The 27,376-nt window shown below is 37.5% G+C and overlaps 6 protein-coding genes and 1 long non-coding RNA gene across 11 annotated transcripts; 2 read left to right on the top strand and 5 right to left on the bottom strand.

Annotated features, from left to right (window-relative positions):
* Window positions 1-26: 26 nt before the first annotated feature.
* On the bottom strand, window positions 27-7,739 carry LOC135792902 (bestrophin-4-like). 3 transcript variants are annotated; one of them, XM_065303694.1, is made up of 10 exons: window positions 7,572-7,736; window positions 6,627-7,499; window positions 3,054-3,164; window positions 2,822-2,993; window positions 2,553-2,755; window positions 2,121-2,289; window positions 1,810-2,031; window positions 1,414-1,747; window positions 1,009-1,297; window positions 27-862 (listed from the first exon to the last, which is right to left on the bottom strand). In XM_065303694.1, exons 2-10 carry the CDS (start codon window positions 6,695-6,697, stop codon window positions 412-414), a joined length of 2,022 nt encoding a protein of 673 aa, XP_065159766.1. In that variant the 5' UTR covers window positions 6,698-7,499; window positions 7,572-7,736; the 3' UTR covers window positions 27-411. The 3 variants fall into 3 exon arrangements, with proteins under 3 accessions (XP_065159766.1, XP_065159768.1, XP_065159765.1); XM_065303696.1 differs by having other exon boundaries at window positions 1,429-1,747; window positions 6,627-7,739; XM_065303693.1 differs by having other exon boundaries at window positions 6,627-7,736.
* Window positions 7,740-11,402, top strand: IntS6 (integrator complex subunit 6). The gene is made up of 7 exons (XM_065303691.1): window positions 7,740-7,939; window positions 8,031-8,179; window positions 8,368-9,404; window positions 9,462-9,722; window positions 9,779-10,024; window positions 10,089-10,859; window positions 10,919-11,402. Exons 1-7 carry the CDS (start codon window positions 7,890-7,892, stop codon window positions 11,174-11,176), a joined length of 2,772 nt encoding a protein of 923 aa, XP_065159763.1. The 5' UTR covers window positions 7,740-7,889; the 3' UTR covers window positions 11,177-11,402.
* A 64-nt stretch (window positions 11,403-11,466) lies between these two features.
* Window positions 11,467-19,803, bottom strand: Epg5 (ectopic P-granules autophagy protein 5). The gene is made up of 13 exons (XM_065303686.1): window positions 19,591-19,803; window positions 18,080-19,462; window positions 17,448-18,024; window positions 17,203-17,393; window positions 15,102-17,137; window positions 14,738-15,043; window positions 14,338-14,683; window positions 13,711-14,254; window positions 12,909-13,641; window positions 12,422-12,852; window positions 12,150-12,357; window positions 11,660-12,083; window positions 11,467-11,597 (listed from the first exon to the last, which is right to left on the bottom strand). Exons 1-13 carry the CDS (start codon window positions 19,624-19,626, stop codon window positions 11,511-11,513), a joined length of 7,302 nt encoding a protein of 2,433 aa, XP_065159758.1. The 5' UTR covers window positions 19,627-19,803; the 3' UTR covers window positions 11,467-11,510.
* A 125-nt stretch (window positions 19,804-19,928) lies between these two features.
* LOC135792897 (uncharacterized) lies at window positions 19,929-24,068 on the bottom strand. 2 transcript variants are annotated; one of them, XM_065303689.1, is made up of 7 exons: window positions 23,360-24,068; window positions 23,013-23,303; window positions 22,647-22,957; window positions 22,061-22,582; window positions 21,311-21,991; window positions 21,061-21,249; window positions 19,929-21,002 (listed from the first exon to the last, which is right to left on the bottom strand). In XM_065303689.1, the coding sequence occupies exons 1-7, from the start codon at window positions 24,063-24,065 to the stop codon at window positions 20,022-20,024; spliced, it is 3,681 nt and encodes a 1,226-aa protein (XP_065159761.1). In that variant the 5' UTR covers window positions 24,066-24,068; the 3' UTR covers window positions 19,929-20,021. The 2 variants fall into 2 exon arrangements, with proteins under 2 accessions (XP_065159761.1, XP_065159760.1); XM_065303688.1 differs by having other exon boundaries at window positions 21,311-22,582.
* Window positions 24,069-24,202: 134 nt separating this feature from the next.
* Window positions 24,203-24,812, top strand: LOC135792922 (uncharacterized). Its single transcript, XR_010548489.1, has 2 exons — window positions 24,203-24,254; window positions 24,313-24,812. It is a non-coding gene; the product is annotated as an uncharacterized lncRNA (long non-coding RNA).
* Window positions 24,505-26,358, bottom strand: LOC135792912 (uncharacterized). Of its 2 annotated transcripts, none has more exons than XM_065303715.1 (5): window positions 26,252-26,358; window positions 25,370-25,512; window positions 25,126-25,313; window positions 24,801-25,059; window positions 24,505-24,744 (listed from the first exon to the last, which is right to left on the bottom strand). In XM_065303715.1, the coding sequence occupies exons 1-5, from the start codon at window positions 26,256-26,258 to the stop codon at window positions 24,565-24,567; spliced, it is 777 nt and encodes a 258-aa protein (XP_065159787.1). In that variant the 5' UTR covers window positions 26,259-26,358; the 3' UTR covers window positions 24,505-24,564. The 2 variants fall into 2 exon arrangements, with proteins under 2 accessions (XP_065159787.1, XP_065159786.1); XM_065303714.1 differs by lacking the exon at window positions 26,252-26,358 and adding an exon at window positions 25,571-25,709.
* A 23-nt stretch (window positions 26,359-26,381) lies between these two features.
* baf (barrier to autointegration factor) lies at window positions 26,382-27,059 on the bottom strand. Its single transcript, XM_065303720.1, has 2 exons — window positions 26,848-27,059; window positions 26,382-26,761 (listed from the first exon to the last, which is right to left on the bottom strand). Exons 1-2 carry the CDS (start codon window positions 26,971-26,973, stop codon window positions 26,615-26,617), a joined length of 273 nt encoding a protein of 90 aa, XP_065159792.1. The 5' UTR covers window positions 26,974-27,059; the 3' UTR covers window positions 26,382-26,614.
* Between the last annotated feature and the right edge of the window lie 317 nt (window positions 27,060-27,376).

Raw genomic sequence — 27,376 nt, 5'->3', positions numbered from 1 at the left:
TTTCTTCACTTAGGACAATTTCTACCTGTTTTTCACTGTCTTTATATTTTGGCTGTACAAAACACGCAGTGGTTTACGTTAAGGATAAAGTAATAAATATATTTACAACATTCTTATAACTGTACTAAGTAAATTCTAAAAACTTAACTAACTCGTTCATTTACTGGTTGTTTTTTCCTGTATGCAAATCTTCACAACCTTATTACGGTTTGTTTCCACAATGCTTATCGTGTACATATCACAAAACTTATACTGAACGTTCCAAAAAATACTTATCTGTAATCTGTAGACGTAAAACATGGTCTACGAAGGCGGATGATCAAGGCAAAAAAGCACAATATAGTAACATCGACGTAGTAACTTAAGTTTTTGCGCTTTTTAGTTCGTGCTTCATGAGAATAATCTTAATACCTAATCTGTCTCTTTATTCGAGTTGTCCGTTTGCGTGGATTCAGTCTTGGGTTCGGTGTTCCGCCGCGTTGCGCTATCAGACTGATTGGCGTTATCTGTGAGATGTCCGTGATTGCTTAGCGAACGCGCCAATGCGCGACTATCAAGACGTACAACTTCAGGTGATACTTCGCCGGACCTGCCGGCGAGTAACATCTCTAAATCGCCTTCGCCATGATTGATACTAATAGATCTAGCGAGATTGAGCATCAGTCGACTACGTCGTTCCTCTTGTCGGAGTTGTTTGAGACGTGAAAATTCGTCATCGTTTTCCGATTCAGTTTCCGAGCCTAGGCTGATGTTGTCCACCTCGCTGATGGGCGCTGATTTTGACAGTGATGATGGACGAGATTCAAAACGGCCGTGGCCTTGGCTATGAAGACTATGGCTATGGCTACTTGATGCCGCAGATCTAGAAAATCCCGAAAATATGAATTACAGAAAATAATACGTAAAACAAACAAAAGGGTAAGAAGAAAAAGTAGAAGAAGTTGAAGAGGACGAATACACAAAGTCTATCATCTACATTTCTAAACAGAGTTGTTTTCGTTAGAAGACCTTTTAGGAACAGGCACTGGATCCGAAGGTGGTGGTGGCCCAGTTGGAAAGAAGCCAATCACACTAGGATGATCATTTCCGTCCTTCATCGAAGTGATCGTCATCTGTTCATCCACCTCTTCAATGACTTGATCTTTCAAAGCGGTTGGGGTCTTGGGTGGTACCAAATTATTCAACTCCACTGCAGATCCACGTCGACTGTCCGCCATTCTACTATCCGTACGACTATCTTCACGATTGAAGATTTTCTTCAACATACTAGTAACACTAGCCACTCGTTGCATTGAATCTACAAAGTTAAAGCCCAAAAATCAATAAAGAATCAAATTTTCTATCTGCGCAAATAAAACCACTATAAAACTCGCAAAACAGAACAACGTAGAAAGCAAAACAAAAATAATTTACTTTTTCGCGTATTACCCGGAACGGTGCTCCCCAAGTTGGACGCCTGCGACGCGCCTGAAGCCTTGAGGGTAGCACTGCTGGGTTTGGCAGTGAAAACAATTCCACTTTGCATATCACCAAAACCATCAACTTTCACAGCTGAAGGTGGTGCTATAATTTCCTGCCCGGGTGTAGAAACAGCAATGTTTGCCGTTGATGGCAATGGATGTTGTTCTTTAAATGGTTCCGAAGCTAAAGTATGAGGTAGATCCGGTGGGAATACTTCGTCCCAATACTGATCTTTCACTAGCTCAGGATGATCATGATGCATTTCATCAACAATGAGATAGGAAACCTTTTAAACACAATTCCATAAATAAAAACCAAAACTACACATAGAATTTCAGTATTATTTACTTGTAAATTTCGATCAATCATCCAATTGATTTCAAAGTCATCGTCATCATCCCCGAAAGGATTAATGAGAGTCTCAGCCACTTTTAGCCATCCCATATAGAAGAAAAATTGCAGCAGGGTAAAAACAGGAAAGTACAAATCAAACTTGTACTTGGAGTTCTCAATCCATTGATGACCCATTAATGTGGTCATAAAGTAGCTGTACACAGCCAGGGTAACCGTCTAACAAACAAACAAAGACAAATTATCATAAATGACGCAATTTTATCAAGTTACCTCTAATTGATAATTACTAATTAGTATACACTTACTTGTGTGTAAACAAGCGGAACACTGATGGTATCATAACTCAATAGCAGTCCGCATTGTCCTCGGAATTTGTTCAACTCGTCGATCAAAGTCTTCACGGCGAAGTCATCCCGAATCCGACCTTCTTTCCGCGCGCGCGTTATTATACTCGCTGCCCACACGATCGGCAACCTGCGCATGTAACACAATCATAAAACATTGAAGAAACTTTCGCACATGCTCCATATACACATTGATTAACTTAAGGCTATTTATGTGTGCGCGTTGTTAACTCTGCCCAAGGTTTTTCGTCAATCATAACGAATTGCGGTTGCAACATCATGCCCAGTTTCTATTTCCGTACTTTACTTTACTGTAGTAATACCTACTATTGTATACTTTGATCCCTGATGTCTAAATAAATAATTAAACGTGGAGAGATAAGATGTACTAACCAATGCTTAGAATATTTGGGAAATTTGTTGTCTAACACAGAGATGATTTCCTTTTCGCTGGTTTGTAGAAGACCCGCCTCTACGAAATGGTCCAGCGTGGGGAAACGCTTTTTCACACGTGGTGAGATCATCGTGAACATCATCGTCACGCTAAGACAGACGTAACGCATGATTGTGCGTCGCATAACTCTTCCACGTTCGTCCTAAACATACAAAAGAAGAGTGATGATTCCAAAGTATGAAATTATACTAATTAAGTTATTAGTTACCTGTCCATGAATGGTAGAGCTGACAAATACGGCAATTGGGTCGGGGAATGGAATAGTTGTGTACTGACCCCACCATCTTGTCATTACGATGGATACGTAGAAACCAAGCACGAATGATAATGGAATTAAGTCGCTGTAGTCGTAGCAATATTTAACTATATTTTCAAATACACTGAAAAAAAAAACACAAAATTTAAATTAAAATATTAATTTTGTTTTATTTTTTACTTACGTTTTTTGATGAGGATTTAATAAAAATCTGTAGGTCAGGTTCAGTGCGTAGAAAATAATTAAAAACAAGAGAAGATCGCGCCAAACCAATTTGTAAATGCTTCCTCGCCATCTAAAACACAAAAAATACAAAAATTTATTTTTAAAACACCCATAAGTCAAGTTAATCTATTATTTTAAACATTTCCGCGTTCATTTGTGCATTAAACCATAAACTTTTAACTATTTATTTTCTTGGAATACGAAAAAACTAATAATTTACATTTTTCTCTAGTGAATCAACATAAAAATCGATTATTCAATAAATATAAGTACAAAAAATTAAAGCGGGCGGTATAATGTCTTCAATATTTACTCGATTTGTTACCTGATGGTTTTCCAATACAAATTTCCAGTTTTTAGCGTTCATTTCCACGGTTCAATGAACTTTAATCGCTGATTTAAATTCGAACATTAGTCATATTACGTTATCAACATTAAGATCGTTTATATTAATCCAAACACTAATGCCAACAATAAAACTATATAATATGCGACAAATAAACCAATTATTTTTAATGCTTCCTCATTATGAGCATAAAAATAGCAACGCACAATGTCCTGGGCATAAAATGAAACACTGACATTGTTCGCGTAGTTCGCAACGTGACATTGAAATACATACAGTAAAAAATCTATAATTACAATTATCCATTACGTTTAGTCACGCATTGCTCTCGCACGAGATAATCACTTGCATTCTATTCGTGATATTCACACGTGCAGGACAACAAAATAAAATAATCATGCAATATGTTCAAGCCTACGCTTTCACGTGTCCTTGAATGATTACCCTGCACGCATATAATGTGTCATCGTGAATTCCATTGAACTTTATCAGAAATGTGAAATCAAAGTAATTTCTATTCATAGAGTCGTGAGAATTGTGAGGTAAGAAGAGCATGAAAACACTAGGTATAAAAGTGTGAGTTGTCCTTGAATTTTATGAATGAAACGGGTCGATAAGCACGAGTTATGTGATTTTTATAGATGGCAGATGATTGCGGAAAACACAAAATTGTATAATAAAGTATAAACACGAGGAAAGCGCAAATTGTTTCTGTTTTTCCGGTTTTTTTTTGACAAAAATCAATCATTTTGCTTGTTATGCGTAAGGGAATTCGGTGTAATGACCTTTCACCTTCACATTGATTTATTTATAGCTTAAGAAATAATTTCCTGAACGGTATTTTCCCCTTTTTTGTAATATTTTGTTAAAAATTCAAAAAGTTGGCTACAAGCGTCATAATACCAAAGACCAATCTGGTCTTGAACAAAAACCTATTCATAAGATAATTATTATGACCACGTTATATAAATGAGAAACATCTGCCTATCAGTTTTTTGCTTCTGCTATTAGCCATTACCCGTATTAGTAGCTAGTTATTTAATAACCGGCTTAGTGGTGTCACGACTTGCGCTATTAAGTCCTTGAACAATAATTATATAGCGCAAGTTTCAATTCCACGCATTACAAGTCGATTTGCTCGATATTTCGCAATTACAATGAGAATTCCATTCATTTTTTCATAGGGCAATAATAAGTTTTGCACATTACTTTTTTTTAAATTTTACAAAAATAAAACGTTTAAGTATTCTTATTTACTGATAACGTGAATGAATTCTAAAATAGTAACCTATTTTACGTTCGAGTCCATAAATTACTACTATTAGCGTTTAAAAAAGGATGTTTTCAAAGTGGGCTACTATACATTTGTGATTGAATTTTTTAACTTAAATTACAAAGCAAATATCGCCATTGCATTGCCATTACGATATCATGCGATATCGGTTAATGTAGGAAACTCGATCTAGGTCTTTGGAAGTAGGACAAACTCGAGAAAATCGAGAAAATTGAAAGGAAAATGTCTCCCTCGCTTGATAATGCAATTAGATTAATTTATTTGTGCAATTTGCTTGATTAACTCTTCATTTTCACGTGAAATAAATATTTTCAAAATAAATTCATGCCAAACTCTTAGAGCACCACCAAAATAAGTTTAAAATTTACAAGCAACTGAAAAATCGTTGAATTCGTCAATAGTTAATGATGTAGAACACGCAAACTATCACTAGTATATTAACAAATAAGTACACAAGTACACAAACATAAAAAAGCGCGCGTGTAGAATGACGGAGAATAATATAATGATTAAGTTTGATTGAACAATAAATTGACCATTTTCTTGATGGACTTTGTTGTCGTTGTCACAAGTTCTACCTGGTTGAATACATACTTTAAAGTAGAATTTGTCAATTCTGAAAACCTACGAGTACATAGTGTTATGAGTAACTCGTAAGACGGCAAACTAGAAACCAAAATTAAAATATGCAATACGCCATGTCTACATTGACGCAAATAATAGCTGAATGCAAGTTGTAATTTACTGTAATTATCGTGTGCGATATGCAAAGTCATTATTCATATATGCATATATTGAAAAGATAAAACTCACGATTTAATTTTAGATTAGAAAATGGATGGAAACACTCAGTATAGTTGCAGTGATTGATTCCATAGGCAAATAATGGAGTAGCACTACTTGAAATAATGAATAATAACCACTTCCGGTTTATTTTTTATGTTTTCGTGAAGTTAAATAGATGTTCACCTAACAAACATTAAAATATTATACGAAATTGTTGTAAAACTAAAATGTTATGTGCATTATGCGATGTTTGTTCAATAAATTATATAACAAGCATTTTATTCTCAATGGTTTTACCGAAATCCCATGATAAGTGTATAAGCATGATAAGCATATCAAATACCACACATTAAACAATTAAAGTAACAAAACAAGCAATCAAACAGAGGTAATAAAATTAAAGCACACCTCGTGCAGTAGGGACAAAAAAAGTTAATGTCTGCTGGCACCTCCTACAAGCGGGTTACATATTTATAAATATACTGAGTGTTAAAATAAATAAATAAAAATATATTATTTGTATTTTCTTCCAATACGAGTAAATCCTGAGAAAATTAGTATTAGCGTTATAAAGCTTTGTATATACTCAACAATTTGCGTTTTTTATCAACATACAATATAGTGTAATAATTAGTTTCAAAGAAAATAATGATTCATAGGGGAATTTTTACCTGAGTATTTTTTTGGGTATTTTTTAGAATGTCTGGAAAGAGTGTAAAAAACGACTACTTCTAGAGAACACTCATATTTTCGGCGCAACTTTGAGTGTGAATTATACTTGTAATAATGATTCATGTGATAATTTTGCGTCTGGTCATACTTCCGGTTAAATTAGACAAGCACACAAACAGAATAAAATTAACTACATAAAACAAGAATACTTGGGTTGGGGTGATAATTTTGTGCAACATTTTAACTTGTAAATGGATTTTAACTGAGAGAATTTTTAGTCTGCCCTCACCGGCGAAACAATTCTCTGTTAAAATCCATTTATACATAAAACATAGAACGCAAGTGAAAATAATTACATTTAAAGAAGTATAATAATGATTAAATTAAATTCGAATAAAATTATTTTCAATAAAATATTAAATAGGTTTCTTTACCTTCTAAGTAATTTCAAAAAACATCCCAATCCTCGACAAGTAGCAACTTCGCCAGTATAGGTGACTGTCATTGTTATCTCTTATTATTATCACTTAAATCATGAAATTCTCGACTCCTTCATCCAAGGCACAACGAAAACACGAAAATTATTGCGATTTTTTTACAGTGTGTGCGTTGTTACACCACACACACGCTTTATTATTAACCAACCGTCACTCGCCGATTTAAACTCGCCGCAAAATTTTAAATTCTCGTCGATATCGTGCGTGTAATAATCATTTTATTGTAATAATTGATCATCCGTTGGGATGCATCTTTACGCATCTGCCGGACGAAAAATACGATTGTGATTATCGCGTGCAGATGAAAACAAACATCGCGCAGCGAGCGAGCGGATCACCGAAACGAGTCACAACCGTCACAATCGCTCGTGGGTTGCGCGAGCCGCGAGGATTCGAGTCGGACTGGAGCCAGGCTAGCGAGAAATAACCAACTGGCGGTTCGGTGCAACGTCGAAACGTAAAAACAGTACGAACAAAGAAGGTTACTACCGCGCTGCTATGTATGTAGTGTGTATTATGTTAGAAAATGTGGTAATAAGCAACGCGCGCCAATCGCTACCGCTGGCAACGACGGCAACGTGAGTGCGACCACCTGACTAATCACAATGCCACTAATGCCACTACCCGATACCTGTACTAGCTATGAAATCTGTTACTACTCGTGGTACGGCCGTACTGAGGCTGCTTTTTCGCAATGCAGTGCGTGAAAAGCGCAATGAACCACTCAGAACACACCGACGTGTACTTGCACTAACATGACGTCATCAATTTCCATAAAATGTATTCGATTTATGCCCGAATCTGCCACGTCTGCAAAATATTAACAATCAGAAACAAATTATACTACCGTTTAGATGCAAATTCCACCGATATAACGCATGCCAACAAAAATTGTTTTGTTTTCGTTGTAAATAAATAAATTTTAATACTACTTAAGCTTCGTTAATGTATGTTGCAAGTTTTGTTAGAGAATAAACTCGTCGAGCGTATTTTTTGTTCATATTTGAAATAGGCGCTGGTGGCGCAGCACCACCAAGCCCAGCAGAAGATAAACTCGTAAAATGGCCGCGCGGCGTTCGCTGTCAGCGCGATCGCAATGCCCGATGTTTACTATCCCGATGTGAGGCAGCGCTAGGCGACCCGCTCGCATTGCGCTCCCAGCACCGGAAGGCGACGGGCGTGCGCCCATCCGAGGCGAAGATGACCATCATCGTGTTCCTGATTGATACGTCGGCGTCGATGTTTCAAAGGTGGGTCGACATCGAACAGATATCCTTTCATAGTCCTGGGTGTCGCGTTCGCAGGTTATGTATTGTTGACCAAACGCGCGTTTGCTTGCAGGACGTACGTCAACGGCCGGACGACAATACTAGATGTCGCTAAGTCGGCGGTGGAATATTTTGTGAAATTACGCCAGCGAAGTCCCGACAGCCGCATCGACCGCTACATGCTGCTCACCTTCGAAGAGCCACCGAACAATATTAAAGCAGGTGAGAAAACCGGATTAAATCCGTTCAGTACAAGATAAAATCGCACAAAATATTTGTTGCGTACTTTAGGTTGCCTATCACTCAGGCGACAACAAAAGAAGTTTGTTTTATCAATAACTTTTAAAACTTTTATAAAAAGTTTTTCTATGGAGAAATGTAATCAAAATGTTTCTTTTTAATTATTTCAGGATGGAAGGAAAACCTGGCAACCTTTATGAATGAATTGAAAAATCTTCAATGCTACTCTATGACTACAATGGGTGTTGCAGTGAAACAGGCTTTTGATATTCTCAATATTAATCGTATGACTTCTGGAATTGACACTTATGGCCAAGGCAGATGTCCGTTCTTTCTGGAAACTGCTGTGATTGTAGTTATAACCGACGGCGGCAAACTCTCCACGGTCAATGGAGTGCATGAAGACTTCAACCTGCCCATGAACAATCACATTCCAGGCTCGGAAATGACGCGCGAGCCTTTCAGATGGGATCAGCGATTATTCGCGCTTGTATTACGCTTAGCAGGCACACCGGCAGTCGAAAGAGATGCCGGTATCGTACCAACGGACCACAGTCCAATCGACGCAATGTGTGAAGTCACCGGCGGTCGTTCCTACTCGATCACATCACAAAGAATGCTCAATCAATGCATAGACAGCCTAGTGCAGAAAGTACAAAACGGAGTTGTTATTAATTTTGAAAAAATTGGGCCAGATCCACCGCTGGTGAACGAAAAAGGCGAGGAGGATGCTATGGGTTTAGAAAGCGGTGAATATGCTGAAGATAGAATGCAATCCGGGACACCACAGTGGTATCAATGTCGAAAAATGATCTATGTACCGAAAAATGCAACGCAGAAGGGGTATCCGGTTGGATTCTGGCCTATTCCGGAGAGTTTCTGGCCCGAGGCCACTGCAAACGTTCTACCACCCCGAACAGCGCATCCAAACGTAAAGTTTACTTGCACTAGTTCCGATCCAATGGTGATTGAGAACCTTCCATTTGATAAATATGAACTGGAACCATCGCCATTGACGCAGTACATTTTGGCGAGAAAGCAACCGATGGTTTGCTGGCAGGTATTCGTTCCGAATAGTTATAAAAATACAGAAGTCGGTCATCCATTCGGCTATCTCAAAGCCAGCACGAACTTGAACTGTGTTAATTTATTCGTGATGCCTTATAACTATCCGGTTTTACTTCCACTACTAGACGATTTAATGAAAGTAAGTAATTTAATTATATCCATGGGTAACTATTTAACAAGCCTTTGATTTTTATAGATTCATCGATGGAAACCATCGAACGAATGGCGAAATCAATTCCAAAATTATATGCGTACACTTCCGGCGTATTACGCGAATCCCCTTCGAAGGGCATTAACTAGAATGGGACAACCTTTGCAATTGGCGCAGTCGTTAATTCCAGAGAATGTGGAAAATTGTCTGAGCTACTCGGTGATGAACTATTTAAAGAAATTGAAGAATATGGCGAAAGCCGAGCACGATAAATTGTGCAATGATATTATTCAAAGGCAATCTGGTGTAAGTAAATTAAATATTCTATATTTATATCATCTAAAAACTTAATTTTACTTCAGATGAACGTTTTGAAAAATACGTTTAATACACCGGAGCAAATTCGCGTCCTACCGAAAGTCTTAGTCAAAAAGGATTTGATCAGTCATCCTCTATTAGCTGATAAGTTCAACGGCCACAAGGTTGATATTTTGGTTGACCAATTGGTTAATCTTGGGACTATGTACATTGGCACCATGGACAAAGAAGGCAATACGATTAACTTTAGAAATCCATTTGATATTCCTAGAAGTCGATTAATGCAACAGGTATGAATATTTTGCGATTTGTTATACTTTTGATGTTTAAATACTAAAAATCCATCTATCACAGGTGGCACTAATGCGAAACAACTTCCTGCAATGTGATTGGGTAGTGCAAGATCAAGATAGCGCTCATGCACTACCAATATCACAAATGGGCAACTATCAAGAGTACCTTAAACGCCAAACGCCGCAGCTACGCGAGCTGGAATCCGCACCAGTGAGGCAACACATGTTTGGCAATCCATTCAAGATTGACAAACGAATGATGGTTGATGAAGCCGATATTGACTTTGGCTCATCCTCACCTGGTGGTACAAATCGAGCAGCAAAGCGTGCGAATAACAGCGGTATGGACGCGTCGGCGCGAATACCGAGCAAGAGAAAACCAGGTCCGCTACCGCGCGATTTAATCGTGCGCCGACCTAGTATGGACATTACCCCACCGGCCAGTCCTGTTCATTCACCGCTACCGTCCCCTATACCTTGGCTCTACCCTGAACGGGTACCACCCCTGGAAGAACCACCTCCGATTGTTGTCAATCACATCACGACGAACGGAATCGACACCGTTGCGCATGTGGAACCTCCACGACCGCCATCACCCACAATGATACCATTGCTGCCGTTTAATATTACACCACCCGAATCAGTGGCTAATTCCACACCGGCGCGGGTATTTCCACCCACGCCAGAGCACAACGATTATTTTAATTTCACGCAAGACGATAAGCAGATCTCTCAAATCCTCAAGGAGGCTAATAACACGGTGAATAATAACAATGTGCAAAATAACATCAATAACGGAATTGCAACTAATGAGATTAAACAAGAAATTAAGGTAAATTTTCTCGAACGTTTTCTAATGATAAAAATAATTTAAAATATTGTTTATCTTAGGTGGAAGTGACCGAATCGAAGCAGGAAATCGATAGTGCGAACTTTGAAGTGCGTAAAACGCTAAACAGACTTGTTCGGCGGCCGGGTAAAAACTTTACGGAACTGTTCGAGAAACTAAAGACACTGAAAGGCGACGTCGAAGTGCAAGTGAGTGTGCTGCAGCTAGTGATCAAGGAATCACTACGATTTAAACGGCAGTACCTCGCCGGTTTGCTAGAGGAGCACATTCAGACGTTACTTGGTGGCGAAAACAAGTGACTAATCCTGGCAGCCGGCGACTGAGATCAGAATTATATCATTTTGTACATATTCACATACGCACACTCCGGCGTTCGAGGACGCACGAGTATTATTTTCATTAATATTGATTAATTAATTAATTTATGTACAAAGCATTGTTAAGCCATTTGTAATTCATTTTTGTCACTTATTCATTGATGTGTTTGTACAGACAACGCGTACGAAAGAAGATTTTTTAAATGTTTTATCAAATCTGTTTTCATTTACCTTGAAATATCCAATGTGATGTGTTATGGAATAATTTGGGGTTGTGTTGAATTTAAAATTTTATATTCCATATAAAAACAACAAATTATTCTTTGAAAAATGAAAACTCAAGTGTTAGATTTCTTCGCAAGAATGCGTTCACGTTGTGGAACGAATTTTTAGGGTCCTGAATCTGAAACACGCCAATTTGATTCGTATACAACATATGTGGTTGTGATAATTTAAGAAACTTACTTGCTTCAAGGCCTTTTCAGCACATTCCTTAATTTTACCCTGGTTCTGACCAAAATCCATCTTCATCAAGATCTTGCACACTTCCGTGTTACCGCCTGGTTGGCCTACAGCACATGGAGAAGAATCAGCAGTTCTTAAACGTTGTGGATTCCCTTTAGCTTCAGGGAGTTGCGACATTACATATCCTCCGAGTGCACGACAAATAAAACGAAAGTTTAGATTATCAGGTGCTTGCTTGCCGATTCCGATAGCACCGAGAAGGCCTCCCCACTTTGCATTCTCCTTCTGATCGGATAGTTGACACAGATGTTGGGCGAACTTGTATAGGAATTCACCGGCAGTTGCTTCGTCTTTCTGAATGTAGTCCGTAACAATTGAGAGGAAGTCATTCCATAGCAAAGGCAATTTAAATTCGTTCGTATCGCTTAAAATCAAACATTAACATCGTGGAATACAAAATTTATAGTTTGAATTTGTATTGATGACTTACTTCACTTTAATGTCATTGAACCATGTGAGGCAAAGATTCAACAAAGCGGGTTTATCTTCAGAAGTGGCCATTTTGTTTAATAACAGAGCATGGAGGCTTAAAAAGTTACCATTTTCTATTAGCGATGACACCAGAGAATTGTATTTTATAATGTAGGGTTTTAATTCTCCCGCTATTGTTTTCCACGAGACATTTTCCAAGTCATTCACTAAGAAAAAAATATTATAAATTTTTGAACAGTACTCAAATATTATCTTTCTACTATAACTTACCATTTTTAATAAAATATGTCGTTATAGCTGTTTCATACAACATGCCAACTGTAGAAATATCACTCACGTAGTTTCCAGTCGATTGTAGAATGGCTTTCACCATCATTCCGTTACCTTCCTTATCGCTAAGCCATTGCACGAAATACTTAAGGACGCCATCTTTGACGCCATTTTGGTTTACCACGACTAGTAATTCCCCGAGCAGAACGTTTACTTCTTGCTGTGTTCTCGCCACATTCTCGAGGTGCGTTAATTGCGAAGCAAAGAGAGCAACTAAATCCTTTTCCTTATTATGTATAACATTTTTATGTTTGCTGATAAACACCGATACTAATTTAACGAACGTTTTTACGAATATGTGCCGTTTCAGAAGGATGTTTACATCGCTGCCTTCGTATGGTTGATTATAACAGCAAACAATACTTATGAAGCTTAAAATAATAGTGGTTTCAATAAGTTTAAGTATGAAAACAAGGTATATACATACTTTAAAACTCTTACGTCCAAATTGGCAGGATCAGTCTTAAGTATTACAATGGGATCACAGCTCATAATGTACCAATCCATCGCCTGCTGCACCGATTGCGGTTCGAGCAGTTGCCATTCATAGTGTTCGGCTTGATTCAACAAGTTGATCGCTTTACTGGCGCAGTTCCGACGCACATTCGGCTCATTACAGAGTTTAATGATCAAACTAAGTAAACAATGGTGTATTCTTGTCTTCACCGGCTGAGTGGCGTTCTTTCCCAGATGAAACACCCAAGAATGCCATTGTATCTCCATGAAAATATGTCCCAGGAACGTATGTGACTCGGGTAGGTATTGCTCGGCGACTTTAAGCATCATTTCAACATCCTGCACAGTCGGCCAAAACTTGGCCCACGGCAGTGGTATAAACGCCTGGTGTATTACGTTGAATACATGATCCTTAACAGCAGGATGCGCAAAGTTTGTAACATACCAGTTCCAAAAGAAACTCATAATGTTATTACATGCTGGGAGTGTTTGAATGATGAACAAAATACATTCAAAGAACATATTAACCATTTTTTGGGCATAAGGTGCGTTTGCTGGAATCCACGGCAAAATTACGGCACGATCGTCAGTCAATTGTTGAATCCACGTCGCCATGTCCTTCATATTGTTCGCCCAGTAAGGAAGAATCCAAGGGGCAAACATGTCACGCAAAAATGGCCAAATTATTTCACAAACCTTTTCACCTAGCGTAAAATGAACAAATTAAACTTGTAAATTGCACAACTTCATAATGACTATAAATATTAACTTACCTAAAACTCCCTGGTGTGTATTCAAGGCACTAATAACAAAACTATGTCCAGTCATGCCAAGAAACAAAGATATCACCTCGACATAATTGCTTGTCTTCGGATATAATCCATACAAACCATACTGTAAACGTTCGGCAGTGTAATGCTGCGCGAGCATTCGCGTTGTGTCCATCAGTACTTGATAACTTAGCACGTTCTGATTCTGTGCGTAATACCTCAACTGATCACGCATATGCGTAGTTAATTTAATCTGCTGAGGATACGCAAGAGTGCTCAGAATGTCCAACCATACACTTACAGTAATACAATCGGATACTGCGCCGGTGCTACCTTTCAAGACGTGCATTAAAATCTCCCCGTAATGTTCGGGGAACTGATATTGAAAAATGTGTACCAAGTGTTTCCTGTATAATTCATGTAGAGGATGCTTCTCTACTTTCGGTTCAGGTCCCATTTCAACCAGGGCTTTGATAACCAGTTCAATAAATTGTGATCTTTGGCTTAGTTTTGGATTGTTGTTTTGCAACCACTTATTAACGTCGAACTAATAATAAAGAAGTAGAAGTAGAAATAGGTGTAGAAGAAGTAGATAGTAAAATTACATAAATGTTAAAAATATTACTTTACCTTTGAAATTAACGAATATAACAAATCGGGATTCTCCCGAAGTCCTTTGGTGATCATCGAGTACATCATAATAAAATTAGCGGTACCTACATGTACCGGCGAAAAATGTGGGGCAAGATAAGTGCCCATGTTAGGGTCATGTAATATTTTATCAAGAAGTTTAGGCGTTTCTTCTTCTTCACCATGAATGTGAGACTGTCCCAGACGTTCCAAACATTCAGTGAAGAGTTTTTTGGTCGGATAAAAATTAGAAGTTTCTTCGTTAATCAACGATAGGACATGATAGAAGAAATCGACGCCATATTGGTTTGATTCACGCTTGTAAAGTTTTTGGTTTTCTAGCAGACTAATATCATAAAACGTCAAAACCAACACAATAAGCAGATATATTATAACTTACCCAATTATATGTTGTAGAAACACAGATGAGTAACACAAATTCACGGGAGCGGCTTGCAATCTCCCAGTGACAAAAGCGTCAAACCCTGCATTAAACTCATCCAATCGACTAGCCACAGTTTCGTTAATCTTCGACTCCACCGTGCTAATCGCAATTTTTGCTGGTCCTGAACATTGCACACTGTTGTTCTTAGTGCAATATGCAGTTAGAACTTTGGAAGTTGACTTGGAAATATACAACTTAATAATGAGATTTTCATATTCACGATTCATCGCTGTATGTGTCGAAGATTCAATATAAAAATTACTGTAAACGAACATACGTGTTATTAATATTTCAAAAAGTAAACATTATTTTTACATACTGTGCACACGCTGTAAGTTTGTCCAATTGTTCACTAACTATTCGGGAGAGAGTCTTTTTATCATTAATATCCAATGGTGGCAATAAAGGATCTTTTAATATCACATCAGACGCTGGTTTTGGTGTATCGTAAGATTTAAGGCGATGTTTAATCCGTTCCCATGGATTTGTCGCTTCTGCGCTTAAGCTAACACTTCGTGGTTTATTAATATTCTTCTTCTCGCGATAATTCGCTTGATTCCACGTTTTAATACAATTTAATCGCGCTTCTTGAATAGCATTATAGTTCACATATTCCATCCATAATTCATTCGTGCATTGAAACACCATATTCAACAAGGGGGGTTCATATTGCGGCGGTAATCCTTGAACATATAAAGTTGGCTCCTGTAAACGTGGTTCTTCCAACCATAAACAGAATGCGTTAAAAGTCTTCATTGTCGACATTAAATACAACTGCGTCTTTGGATCATGATGTTTGAAATCAGCATCGGTTGTTTGTCCAGTGTAATATTCAACAGTTTCTTGTAATTTTTTCTTCATGCGTTTGAGGAAGTTAAAATTTATCACACCTTCAAAAAACTTCTCCCCCACGCAGACGGTTTGATTAGGCGGGATGCGTACATGATAGAGATACAAACAGAAAAATTTCTGCCAGAATAACACTGCAATCGGATGATCTACAGGTGTGTCTAATGCTTGCTGCGCCCATCGGAACAAACAAAGTGAACCTGACGCAAACGCAGGCAGTTTCAATTTATTAGCTGCTTTTTTAATGGCCGCATCAACATTAACCTTCCCTTTTTGCGCGTATAAAGTTTGCAGTATCTCTGTCCAGAGATTTGTTGACTTTTCGCGTTCCTCATGCTCCAAATCAATCATTACCACTGCTAGGTATGGATAACTTGACAACGATGTGTTGATAAGGAGATTACTTTGATTGGACCCTGCGGCCGCCCATTTGAAAAGCGACGATAGAGAATTAGAAGATTCCTGTGGTGTTGACGCCTGTAGAAGATCCCGTAAAGTGTTATAAATCACCTCCATCGAATCTTTATAAGAAAAAGCTGATTGTATAATCACATCCAATAAGTACATCACGCCATGATCTCGGTTCCAATTTGTGACTGATACCAATGAGTCAATCCAAAGTCGTACAACACATCGCGGTGTATCAAGACCATATAATTTATAGTTTGCAATCTGAGCAATTATCATATTACCAAACTGTTCTAGAATAGTGTTCTGGCTTACTACAAGACTCTTAGCCATGTTGATATAAGTCCTGTCCGCGTTTAATAATCCCATGAGTACCATTTGAAACCGGTCAAGATTGATCACATTTTCCTGACAGTTCAAAAACAACGGTACAATCAAATTAAGCGCAAACAAAACCGCTTCGTGCTTTTGATGCAACTGCAGAAATAGAAGTTGATCGAATCCTTTTGTGCAAATTAATGGAATTAAATGTCCCCATGAAGATATTAACACTGATATGAAAGCGGCCAATGGTTGCTGGTCCCTAACTCCTTTATCAATAATAACATAAAAATCAATATCTCTGACTTGATTGAAACTCTTCACTCCTTTGTCTGTCATGTGTAATCTCAGTCGAACCGCTGTTTGCCAAGCCCAGTTTAAATAAGACGGGTCAATATCGGTAGCTTTGACTATAAGAGACGCCATCTTGCAGTGCACTTCATAGGGCAAAAACAACTGACTGTCGTTTTCGGTATATGTAAGATCCCAATTCAATCGAGAAATAATCATTCTTGATAGTTTACTTTCATTCGTGGTTGGTGCTTTGTGTAACAACCAATTTTCTATACAAGAAAGATCTTCATCGCTGATTTGCCATACAGAAATAGGTAATTCTTCGTACAAATACAACGCGAGTTTACCAACTCTTGCGATATTTTCATGCACAGTTTTAAAGACATCAGACAAGAGACTTGGATATTTGGATGTGATATGTGTTAAAAGTATGCGTGAGTTCTTCGAGCAGGATTCTTGAGTGGCTTCGCTCACGAAACCAATCTACGTAGTACATAAACAATAAAAATGTTTTCTTCCCTTAAATATTGCGTGTTATAAGAACTTACATGTAAAATATCAAGTGTAGCACATTTGATGAACTCCATTTCGTCATGTTTACGATTCAGCGCCATGTTAGCAATTGTACTCAACAAGTAATAACACTCATCTTCCGCCATATTGCTGAGATGCTCCTCAAAAGGCATGCGGAATGATGGCGTCCAGATTTTTGATTGGTAGTTAAAACTATCGGTAGACTCTGTGTGAAATCTACACATTAAATTCTATCTTTACATGAAATAATACTACCTACCGAGTAATGAATTGGAAGTATTGTCAAAATCATGCAGAAAATAAAAAATCTTCCACAGAGTAGAATTCGTAATGGCGTCGAAAGGCAAAACAGCAAGAAACTGCCAAGCGCCTAACTTTTCAGACACGTAGAGGTAATAAAAAGCACGTAAGAATAACGCATCATATTCCACTTGTAAACGTTCTGACATAGTGGAAAAACGCGCTTCAGAACTCGCAAAGAATATTTCCAGTTGATCAGTAGCATATTGCACGACATGTCTTATAAATCTACTCAATCTCTTACAAAGTTGCAAATACCTCACTTGGTTATAAGTAGTGAGGCCATTTTGTAAGGTTTTTAAAACAACTGTAAGGAATGAGAAAAGTTGAAGAATATGATTCTGTGTAAGAATGCCTTCAACATTCCGCTCATCAAACCGTAGAATTTTCTTGAAAAACTTTTCCAATGGTAGTTGATTAAGCATGCTAACAAGATCATTTTCCTTGAGAGCAGTCCCCGCAGTTTCATCGTCTTCCTCTCCATCGGAATCAACCACAACCCAAAGCGCTTCAACGACATCAGGCTGTTGAGAAAGCTTTAAACACAAAAAAATGAATACAAAGTCACAATATTAATAATAAATTAATTACTTCTTCAAGAAACAGTTCTCTTTTATCAATTGGTAATAAAATATTCCCCAATAGAGTGAGAACATGGTTAACTTCATAATTTGCAAATGGCGACTCGCATTTGTCATCAATCGGTAACTGAATAAAGTGTGACGCCCATGTGGCGACACCTGGCGGACATCTTAAGATGTGATTCAACAGAAACAAGTGGTCCTGCCACGTAGAGAATCGCAATAAAACAGCAACGAGTTGATCCAGCCATGTGCGTGCCTCTTTGACAAACTCTGGATCCGCGATGTATTTACGCTGAAACTGAAAGAGAATCGAGACGCACAGACGCAGATCGCTGATGAATGGCTGCACTTGCGCAGGCAGGTTCTGCATTAGGAGTGTTACATCCGTATTTGGTCTTAGATGCGTCACGGATATCACAGAATTAATGACGTTTTGAATAAAACATTCTATCTGTAGTTTAGAAACCTGTACCATGTAGCTATAGAACGCATAATTCTGACTGATCGTCTCCTGAATTTTGTTTTTATCTCGATTTACACGCTTAAAAGTGTTGTGATTAAATGTGGCGAAGTTGTGGCTATAACTAGCGTACACAGTGTTATCGTCTGAACAAATGCCCTGTTTGCGTACGACCACGTTCTCCACCTTCCAAAGTTCCTTTTGTAACGCGTCGCAGTTGCGTCGTAGTTCTTCCACTTCATTCGCGGACATTTTGACATTTTTACGCGCTTGTAAATAGGTGACTAATAGTTCGTATAATGGATGCTGCTTCAATGCGGTGCCCTTCAGTTCTGCAGCGACGAAATCTGCAACAAACGATTCGAGCATTTTGAGTTCGCCGTTGGCGTACAATGCTCCGAGCTGACTTTCGGTAAACGCACGCAATCGCACGCGATTCTCTTGCGTGTGTGCCTTCTCGGCGGCTTCGAGTTGCTTCAACATGAGATGTTTCTCTCGCTCAAACTGATGATTCAACTGTTGAAATGTGATCTCTTGCTGGTGTTTCTCACGCGGTGTTTGTTGCAATACAGATTGCGTTGATTCGCTTTTTGTGGTTTGTAATGGCAAGATGGCGGCCTCTGGTACCTCCGCTGGTGGAGCCGACTCCGCCATTTTTTCTGTCTCGATTTCTTCGCTTTGTAGGGAAATTTCCGAAGTCTTTTCTGTGACTTCTGTTATTTTTGAAAGTTCTGACGCGTTAGACTCCTCAAGAATTTCTTCGGAAGGTTTGGAATCTTGTAAATCATTTTGTATTTCCTTTGTGTCACTTATTTCATCAGATTGGGGATTTACAACATTTTCTCGAATAGAAGAAGTTCCGGCAACCCCCTCAACAGATGTGTTATTTGTATTAATTAAATTCGATCTTTCTTTATCACGTTTTTTACGCTGTAAATTTCAAAAGAAAACAACTAGCAAATGACTTATTAAACTAAAGTCGTCTTAAAATAACCGAATAAATATTGTGCAATCGACAACGACGCACAATTGTTTAACAACAAAAACAATCGACTCACGGTCTTTGCCCGGGGCTTTTCCATCGTCACTTCCATCTCGTGTCAGTAATGAATATAGTGGCGAAACTCACAATAATTTTAGTTCACAGCACTCGCGACGGCAATCACCGCACATTTCTGAACGAATCATTGCAGTCGCACCTTTTCCTGCTGCAAATCTGCTTCGTTTTCCTAGTATCAGCTGATAATGTTAGGTTGATGAAAGCGAAACATCATAAAATCATCGGATGCATTCGGATATACTCGACAGAAACATGAATACAAATCATACGAATGAAATCACAACTATAGGCAACCATGCCTGCAGCAGAGTAAGTTTATATTCACAAACAGTAAAATTTGCTTCTTTCATACAATGTCTTTAATAAAACCGACTTATAATACGCCTCATTGTTCTCATGCTTACAAACTACATATACAATAAATTAATCTCAGTTTAGTTTATCGTCGCTGCTTGATTCTGTCGTATTTCCTTCGCCATCCGGCTCGTCTCTAAAACTCCCATCTACAAGTGCTTCTAAATTACCATTAAAATTGCCCATGGAAGCATTGAACAGTTTCCGGACATCAAAATCGCTTTCAATACCCAACTCACTAAAGATATCTTCCTCCAAGTTAAGATTTCCAGAATTTACCACTGGATCCTGACTCGTAGAGCACCCACTCACATACCGACTGTCAAAACCTGCCACTTCAGTCTCAACTGGATTCTTTTGTGCCATTGACAACGAAGTTAATCTCTGCAAAAGATGATCAATACGTTCTTTGCCCTCGTGAAGTTGCCTATCCAATGTAGACGAACTACTTGAAGATGAGTTTGTCAAAATGGCGGACTCCGCATGAGTTGCAACTTCCGGGACGAAAGTTTTCATATTCTCCGTAATATTTACGACTGCATCATTTTCGTTTTTATGCACTACTTGGAGCGCAAACTGTGGTTTTATGCAATTTTCTTCAACATTGGAATTATCATCATTATCTTGATTTGTTGTAATCATCAACTCTGTTGTATTCGAATTGCCTTGCTGCCATTCGTGTAAACTAGTGGACACTCTGCGCATGTTCATATCCTGCGCCTCTTTCGCAAAATCCAACAACTCATAATCTTCTTCGACGCATAAAGTATTGATGTCATTTTCGAACTCATCAGCACTTTCATCATTCACCTCCTGATCATCCACAGGCGGAATATCTTCTGTAACATGATTGAGTCGTGCCTTTAATCGCTGTGAGATTTCTTCCAATTCGATAAATTTTCTTTTTAACGCTCTATTAAAAGTTTCATCTGGAGAGGAGGTGCCTTCTATTAAAGGCGTGTCCTTTGTTGAAGCAGGCGTGGTAGTATACGATGTATTTGTTGTACTCGGTAAGTTATTATATTTTGTTATATCTTCTAACGGTATAATGTTTATCTAGAAACAAACGAATTTTATTTAATTTTATCTAATAGCATTTTAAAAAATATCTTACTTTGATTTGACCATTGCACTTATTGGAAAAGTCCATAATATTGAACCATCCTTCGATTGTAGGCAATCCTGCAAGCAATACTGTCAAATCTACAGTAGCGAAACCTATGATTGTATCAATTTGCATGTTGGGAATCGTCGAGCCATTGTTACTCTTACGCCAGACTTTGAATAACAATCGACGATTACTCTGTTAATATCAAAACAATAAATAAGTTATTATATATTATTACTAGGTGTTCTTAACTTACATTTGTTAAATAATCAACTGGTATGGAAATATCATGTTTCATGTACCATTCAGGACTGGTACTCTTCTGCACAACTTGTGAAGTCTTCACGGCGCCATCTTTAATCTCATAACTGACATATGTACTCGGTTGCAATTCTTCTCGAATTATTTTCCCTTTAACTTTTCTAGCGCGACACTTTTTCCGCGCAGGCAAATGCAGTGCTGATTCTACGATAATCTGTGCTTTGAAACTTAATTTGGCAGTGTGATCAGGTTTCATCACACCTTGTAAAGTTGCAAGCAGACCGGCAGTTGTTTTTGGTGGAATTGTGCCACCATTTTGTACAGCGCTTATATTAACGTTATTCAATTCATTCACATCACGGTTTTGAGCAGTTGAACTTTGACTTTCTGCAAGATTTGTGTCATTTTCTGCTTCCATCTGATTAGTTACTGTACTTTGAGTTTGTGAAGTTGTTTTTAGCTCAACCAATTGATGCAGATACTCTTGAATAGTCTGCAAGCGATCGTCAACCATTGTAATGCTTGATTTATCTGAATCCGCCATTTTGTTTTGAGCAGTAGGCAAATTAAACTCAAGTGCAAGTGTTGGTGTTACAGCAGTACTTTTATCAACTTTACCACGTGGCGTTACAACTACTAAATCATCCGTGAGATTAGTCGATTGTGTTTTTTTATCCTGCAGTTTAACATTAACATTTTTAACACTTTTTCGTGTAACAATTTCCTTTTCCTTATTAATCACTACCTTTTCTCTTGTAGTTTTAACTATACTCTTATTTCGTTTTACAATATCATCCATGAACCCTCGCTCTTTTTGTAAATTCTTCACCTGCTCTTCAGATCCAAGTGCAACTAAAATCTTCGCATAGCCCACTGCGTTACTACTGACGACATCTTTAATAGGCTCATACCAATCGGTTCCGATTACAGGCAAGTTATTCCGTTCCAAGTATTTAACAATCACTGGATTACGAAAAGCTAGGTAATATTGGTGCAATGGTACTTTACAAATGCCAATCACCTCGTCTCTTGATGCTGATTGCGTCGAGAAGAACTCAATGATCATATGGTTTTCACGCAAGTTGAAAAGAAAGTCTTCATCGTAGATGTACGGAATCAATTGATGATAGTTAAAGCAACCGCCTTGCGTTACATTACTGCAGACGTAGTCCTGTTGGCAAAATGGCTGACACGTGAAGTAAGTTTGTGTGTGCGGGAGGTGATATTCCACATCAGAGACGAATATAAAACCAAAAAGAATGATTTTCTGAAATAAATAAACACGAAATATTGTAATATACAGAAAAATATTAAATTTTAAAAGAAATTACTTCACTTAATAGTTGGGAATTGAGGTTAGGCGCAACATGTTTTGACAGATCGTCGTCTTTTATAGTTTCTTGCGGTTTTAGTCGCTTGGGCTTAATTTTGTCATCATTTTTAATCACTTTTTGGTCAATAATTACTTTCCTTCTAGGTTTATCTTTAAGTGTAACTTTACTCGGAGAAATAACGAGATTTTTCAGTGGTTCTTTGGGTTTCTTTGTAGATTTAAGCTCACTACCCAACGTAAAAGTTTCATCAAGGTTCTCGTTTGATTCCAAATTAATTTTCGTATGATTTTCTTTATTTTGCAAGCATTCTAAAAATATTTTCATTTTTTCCATAATATCGTAAAAAATCAGTTTTTTTAATACCTATGAATTCTTTCCCGAAGTATATACGATCACAACCAAGTTGCAATTGAATTCTTATAATACCAACGACGATAGGTGAATCTCCGGTCAAAAATACAGGAACTTCTTGCAGACAACTCAAAAACGGTGAATTGCAAACCTCAATCAAATTAAACTTTGCTGCACCGAGTATAATCGACTTCTTTTGGCGCAAAGTTCTCGCTGTGATATTAAAAACCACATCAACTTCTTCCAAATTAACAACGTTCAAGTTTTCCACATCGTGAATTATTACTTGCTTAAAATAAACAACTAAAAAAATTTAAAAGCAACATAAAAAAGTATAAAGAGAATGAAATTAAAATTACCGTCATCGACTAAATTCTTTGAACATTTCTTAACGAAATTAACGCTATTCAGACCACTATCAACTCGTGATTGTTTCCTACTGTGGTATTTTGAAATTCCAACTGGAATTTCATACTCAATAAAATATATAACACTTAAATCATCAAACTTGCATTTTTGCACGTGATTATTACTACAAACTTTGGTTTTACCTTCGTTTGATATTGTAAAACTATATAAAACAACTTTTAACGAATTTACATATTGAAACAATTGAAAATGGTCGTGTTTTTCTAGATTTTTCGAGACTATTGTACTGGAAGCCAAAGATTGTTTCAAATTCAATGGTGGAATATTATAACTGAGCTTGCAGTAAGCTCGGCAAGTCTCACATTTACATTTGCTTTGCGTTGTTGTAAAAGAACGCGAAGTTAAGTCGCAAATATCGCTACCAGACAATGATCGAAATGTGTTTAACGCTTGCCGCTCTTCGTCCCTTGACATAGGATCACCGTTCATGTATGCTAAACAAGCGTGCTTTTCATGCAAACTTATTTCTATGGGTTTTTCTGTTTCTGGTGTTGAATTTTCCGTGTAAAACGGTTCGTTTCGAATAATTGTTTGCATGATTGCAGCGCGTAAGGCTTCACCTTGACGCAAAGCCTGATCGAGCAGATTCTCTTCGTTTTCCCTACTTTTATAACCAAATTGATCTAATCCGAACATTGTCACGAAACATTTGTAAGTAACACAAAAGAACACAACAAAACACTTGGAAATTGTTTAAAAATAACATGCGAGTGGCGCAAACGGACGCCAAACAACGAAATGTCAAAATAACTGACAGTTGCACAATCTCCGAGTTGACATGTTTACGACCTCGACAACAAACAATCGACGTTCATCTCTGGATGAGTACGAAGTCGATGAACGCGTTTGAAGACGATTCGTTTATATTATTACATTGTTATAGGTGTAATCAATACAAAAAATACTAATTTAGTTCTCACCTGGATTACGCGTCGTCGCTATTTATAGAATACCGGCGCTCGAACACAAAACATCAATCTAAAAACACTCACATACGAGTTACTACTAACACAATTGCAACGACACGAAGTGAATGCCGAACAGTGCCGAACCCGAACGAAAACAAACGACGATGCTCGATTGGTGATTATTTATTCTAAAAATGTAAAACATGAAAGAAAATTAATTATTTCGATCATAATCGATCGTTGAGTGGAATTGTAAGTTCCGTATAACTTTTTGTGCAATAACACTTGCTGTAAAGCGAGAGGTAGTTTTCTATGCGGAATCTTTTCGCGATTTTGTTCTTTGGCATTAATCGTATGGCGGCTGAAGTTCCTTCGTGTCTATGGATGAATGTGCATGTTCGAATTTTCTGTAATACAATATAACAATATGTAAGGTAGTAAACAAAAACTTTATTCAATATACCTTGAAAGAGCAGAGTTCTTTTTCTTGGTACATCTCATGCAGATGATGTTCTTCTTCCATGCATTGCGTACATAAATAATCCTGATAATTGCGATGCCAAAAATCGCCATACTCAAACGGCTCGCCGCACTTTTCACACTTTTTATTGGGATAATTAATGCAGATCATTTCGACGGCAGGCACCACACATGGACGACCAAAGTTATAATCCACACGCGTACGTTTGCATTGTATTCTCGACGGTTTGTAAGTAGAAGGTCTAAAAACAAGAGAAAATTTGTTCAGCCACTATTTTGAAAGATGTAACAATTTTACGTGTTTGTACCCAGGATTGTTATTTATAAAGCGCTTCAATCTCTTGTTGCCAACATTGAATGGCACACAATTTTGAACAAAATCAATAGGTTTAACTATGGAATATTTGCATGGATCCGGAATAATCATCTGCGACGTATCTAGTGTGACTCGTTCAGCTGTGTTGGCCAATCCGGGAATTCCTCGTTTACTACGAATCTAAAAAATAAAGTGATTAAAGGAAAACCCATTAGATTCTAACATTAAAATATTACCTTCTCATAATGATAAACGCCATCGTAATACGCCGGTCCAAGGTTATTGGAAGGTTTGTCATGAGTCACAACCACTTTTCTCGGTGCTCCAGACCCGAAACAAATGCGCGCCGGTGGAAATTTCCGAATAACATACGCAAAATCTACAGAAAAGCAAAGAAAAGTAAAAAATTAAAAATTTTAGAGTAGTTTGGCATGTACCATCGTAGTTTACATCTGCACTGGCAGACATAGCGAACGCAAATGCTCATCTTTTAATCTTTACTGCCTTTATGACTTTCCAAGACATAATTCATAAAAATAACGATGTCGCTCAAGTTGATATTTGGGGCATGCATAAAATTAGATTGATTTGGATAAACGAGAGGCGCGCAACTTGCGTGTCGGGCATGATTTGCGTGACTCTGTGACATGTCCTAAGCGAATTCATACTTTATTTCGACGAGAAAAGCTGACGCGTGATGGCAATTCCGGAAATTGAGGACAATCGTTCGAGAACATCGATCTGGCGCTAGCGTGTATTGTGGTTTTGCTTTTTTCAAGCGAAGTTTCCGTTTTGTTAGCTGATTTATCACTCCGTTTAAAATAACATTCACAGAATAATATATACTGAAAATTATAAGTATAAGTTTAGATTACGCACGTTAGAAAAGAACGAAAGTGCTTTAAAACGCAGATTTAAGCATGAAAATTGTACTTTGTTTAAATATACATTAAAATATATTGATATCAACGTTTATTTGACTATATTCTATCATTTTGAGTATTTTTTAATTGAAACTTTACAGTATCAGTCTTAATTTATAGAATTATGTGTGTATATAATAATTAATTCAGAAATAGTTGAGGAATAATCAGTAATTAAAAACGTTGTTAGACTACCTTCCATAGCCTTGAAATCCACAGGAAAATTTGATTCACATGAATTTTCACCAATGTACAAATTACATATTTTAATGTTTTAAATGAATAACCTAAACAAAAATGACACAAATCAAAAACTCACCCAAAATTCTGACTTATAAGAATATATATTTATTAAAAATCATTTTTACTCACACTTGCAATCCAGTTAAATTTAACTTTACAATATAAATGTGTTTGCATCAAGCATTGGTGCAAGCAGTGCCACTCATCATTAATACAATATCACTTGCTTTTCATATCTTATTAAATACAAAAGTATAGTAATTCTTAGAAAATCTCCAAAATGCAACCGGACCTGTCCAACATATAAAATTCTATTTACAAGAACTCTTCACACCAATCGTTGAGACATTGATAGCAGTCTCCTGACTGTTTCGCATTTGCTTGGCAGGTATCCTTCATCCATTCTTGAAACAGTTCCTTATTCTTCTTCAGCACCAGGTACTGACCAAGCACGACGTGCGCCTACAATAAGAGAAACACCTGTTAGCTGATTTCGTAATATTACGCGGGGAAATTATGATTGTGCAGTAAATTTTTTGGAATCTAACCTTATCGAAGCCTTTTTCGACGAGCCGCTTGCCGAGTACATCGCCAACGCCAGCCAGATCCGTTACTACTTTGTCGCCCATTGGCTCGGCGACGAAGTTGCGATGTTTTTGAGATGTCGACGACATTTCTGCGTTGCTTAGCGAATTCTGGTCTCAAAATTAGACGCGCCAAAATGCGTAACGAATGTAACGAGACGAAATGAACTTGAATTTATATGAGAGTGGCTACGAGAATGACTATATTAACGCGCATGCGCCAAATCAACATCCATGTTTGAAATTCCAGTTTTTACATTTGAAATACGGAATACTTTTTCAACTATCACAAATGACTAATAGAAATTATTTTCCCATTTGTTCAGAACATTCCAGGAAACTTAATAATTTTCCACAAAAATAAATATTATAATATTTCTTTTTTTTTACTAAAAATGCTTTTTTTCGATTCTTGGTATAAAATATAAAATATATTATTTTGGTATATTATTTGAAATGAATGCCCATGTATAACACTCAGTCGATTACAATT

This window comes from Atheta coriaria, unplaced genomic scaffold (assembly GCF_025399875.1).
Source record: "Atheta coriaria isolate IRGN ID8LTWV9N9 unplaced genomic scaffold, Caltech_Dcor_3.1 hic_scaffold_5_pilon, whole genome shotgun sequence".
NCBI lineage: Eukaryota > Metazoa > Arthropoda > Insecta > Coleoptera > Staphylinidae > Dalotia > Dalotia coriaria.
The sequence above is the reverse complement of the archived record's forward strand: the minus strand, read 5'-3'. Positions and strand labels throughout refer to the sequence as shown.

Coding starts and splice junctions, on each gene's coding strand:
- LOC135792902 (XM_065303693.1), bottom strand. CDS start 6,697: ATGACAGTCACCTATACTGGCGAAGTTGCTACTTGTCGAGGATTGGGA. Junction 3,165..6,626: donor TTTTTGAAATTACTTAGAAG/GTAAAGAAACCT, acceptor TTTGTGTTTTAG/ATGGCGAGGAAGCATTTACA. Junction 2,994..3,053: donor TTAAATCCTCATCAAAAAAC/GTAAGTAAAAAA, acceptor TTTTTTTTTCAG/TGTATTTGAAAATATAGTTA.
- IntS6 (XM_065303691.1), top strand. CDS start 7,890: ATGACCATCATCGTGTTCCTGATTGATACGTCGGCGTCGATGTTTCAA. Junction 9,405..9,461: donor TACTAGACGATTTAATGAAA/GTAAGTAATTTA, acceptor TGATTTTTATAG/ATTCATCGATGGAAACCATC. Junction 10,025..10,088: donor GAAGTCGATTAATGCAACAG/GTATGAATATTT, acceptor CATCTATCACAG/GTGGCACTAATGCGAAACAA.
- Epg5 (XM_065303686.1), bottom strand. CDS start 19,626: ATGGAAGTGACGATGGAAAAGCCCCGGGCAAAGACC. Junction 17,394..17,447: donor TACTTCCAATTCATTACTCG/GTAGGTAGTATT, acceptor GATTTCACACAG/AGTCTACCGATAGTTTTAAC. Junction 12,084..12,149: donor TTCAATGACATTAAAGTGAA/GTAAGTCATCAA, acceptor TTTGATTTTAAG/CGATACGAACGAATTTAAAT.
- LOC135792897 (XM_065303688.1), bottom strand. CDS start 24,065: ATGTTCGGATTAGATCAATTTGGTTATAAAAGTAGGGAAAACGAAGAG. Junction 23,304..23,359: donor AAAGAATTTAGTCGATGACG/GTAATTTTAATT, acceptor AAATTTTTTTAG/TTGTTTATTTTAAGCAAGTA. Junction 21,003..21,060: donor AGTGCAATGGTCAAATCAAA/GTAAGATATTTT, acceptor GTTTGTTTCTAG/ATAAACATTATACCGTTAGA.
- LOC135792912 (XM_065303714.1), bottom strand. CDS start 25,601: ATGTCTGCCAGTGCAGATGTAAACTACGATG. Junction 25,513..25,570: donor TGCAGATGTAAACTACGATG/GTACATGCCAAA, acceptor GCTTTTCTGTAG/ATTTTGCGTATGTTATTCGG. Junction 25,314..25,369: donor GCGTTTATCATTATGAGAAG/GTAATATTTTAA, acceptor TTTATTTTTTAG/ATTCGTAGTAAACGAGGAAT.
- baf (XM_065303720.1), bottom strand. CDS start 26,973: ATGTCGTCGACATCTCAAAAACATCGCAACTTCGTCGCCGAGCCAATG. Junction 26,762..26,847: donor TCGAAAAAGGCTTCGATAAG/GTTAGATTCCAA, acceptor CTCTTATTGTAG/GCGCACGTCGTGCTTGGTCA.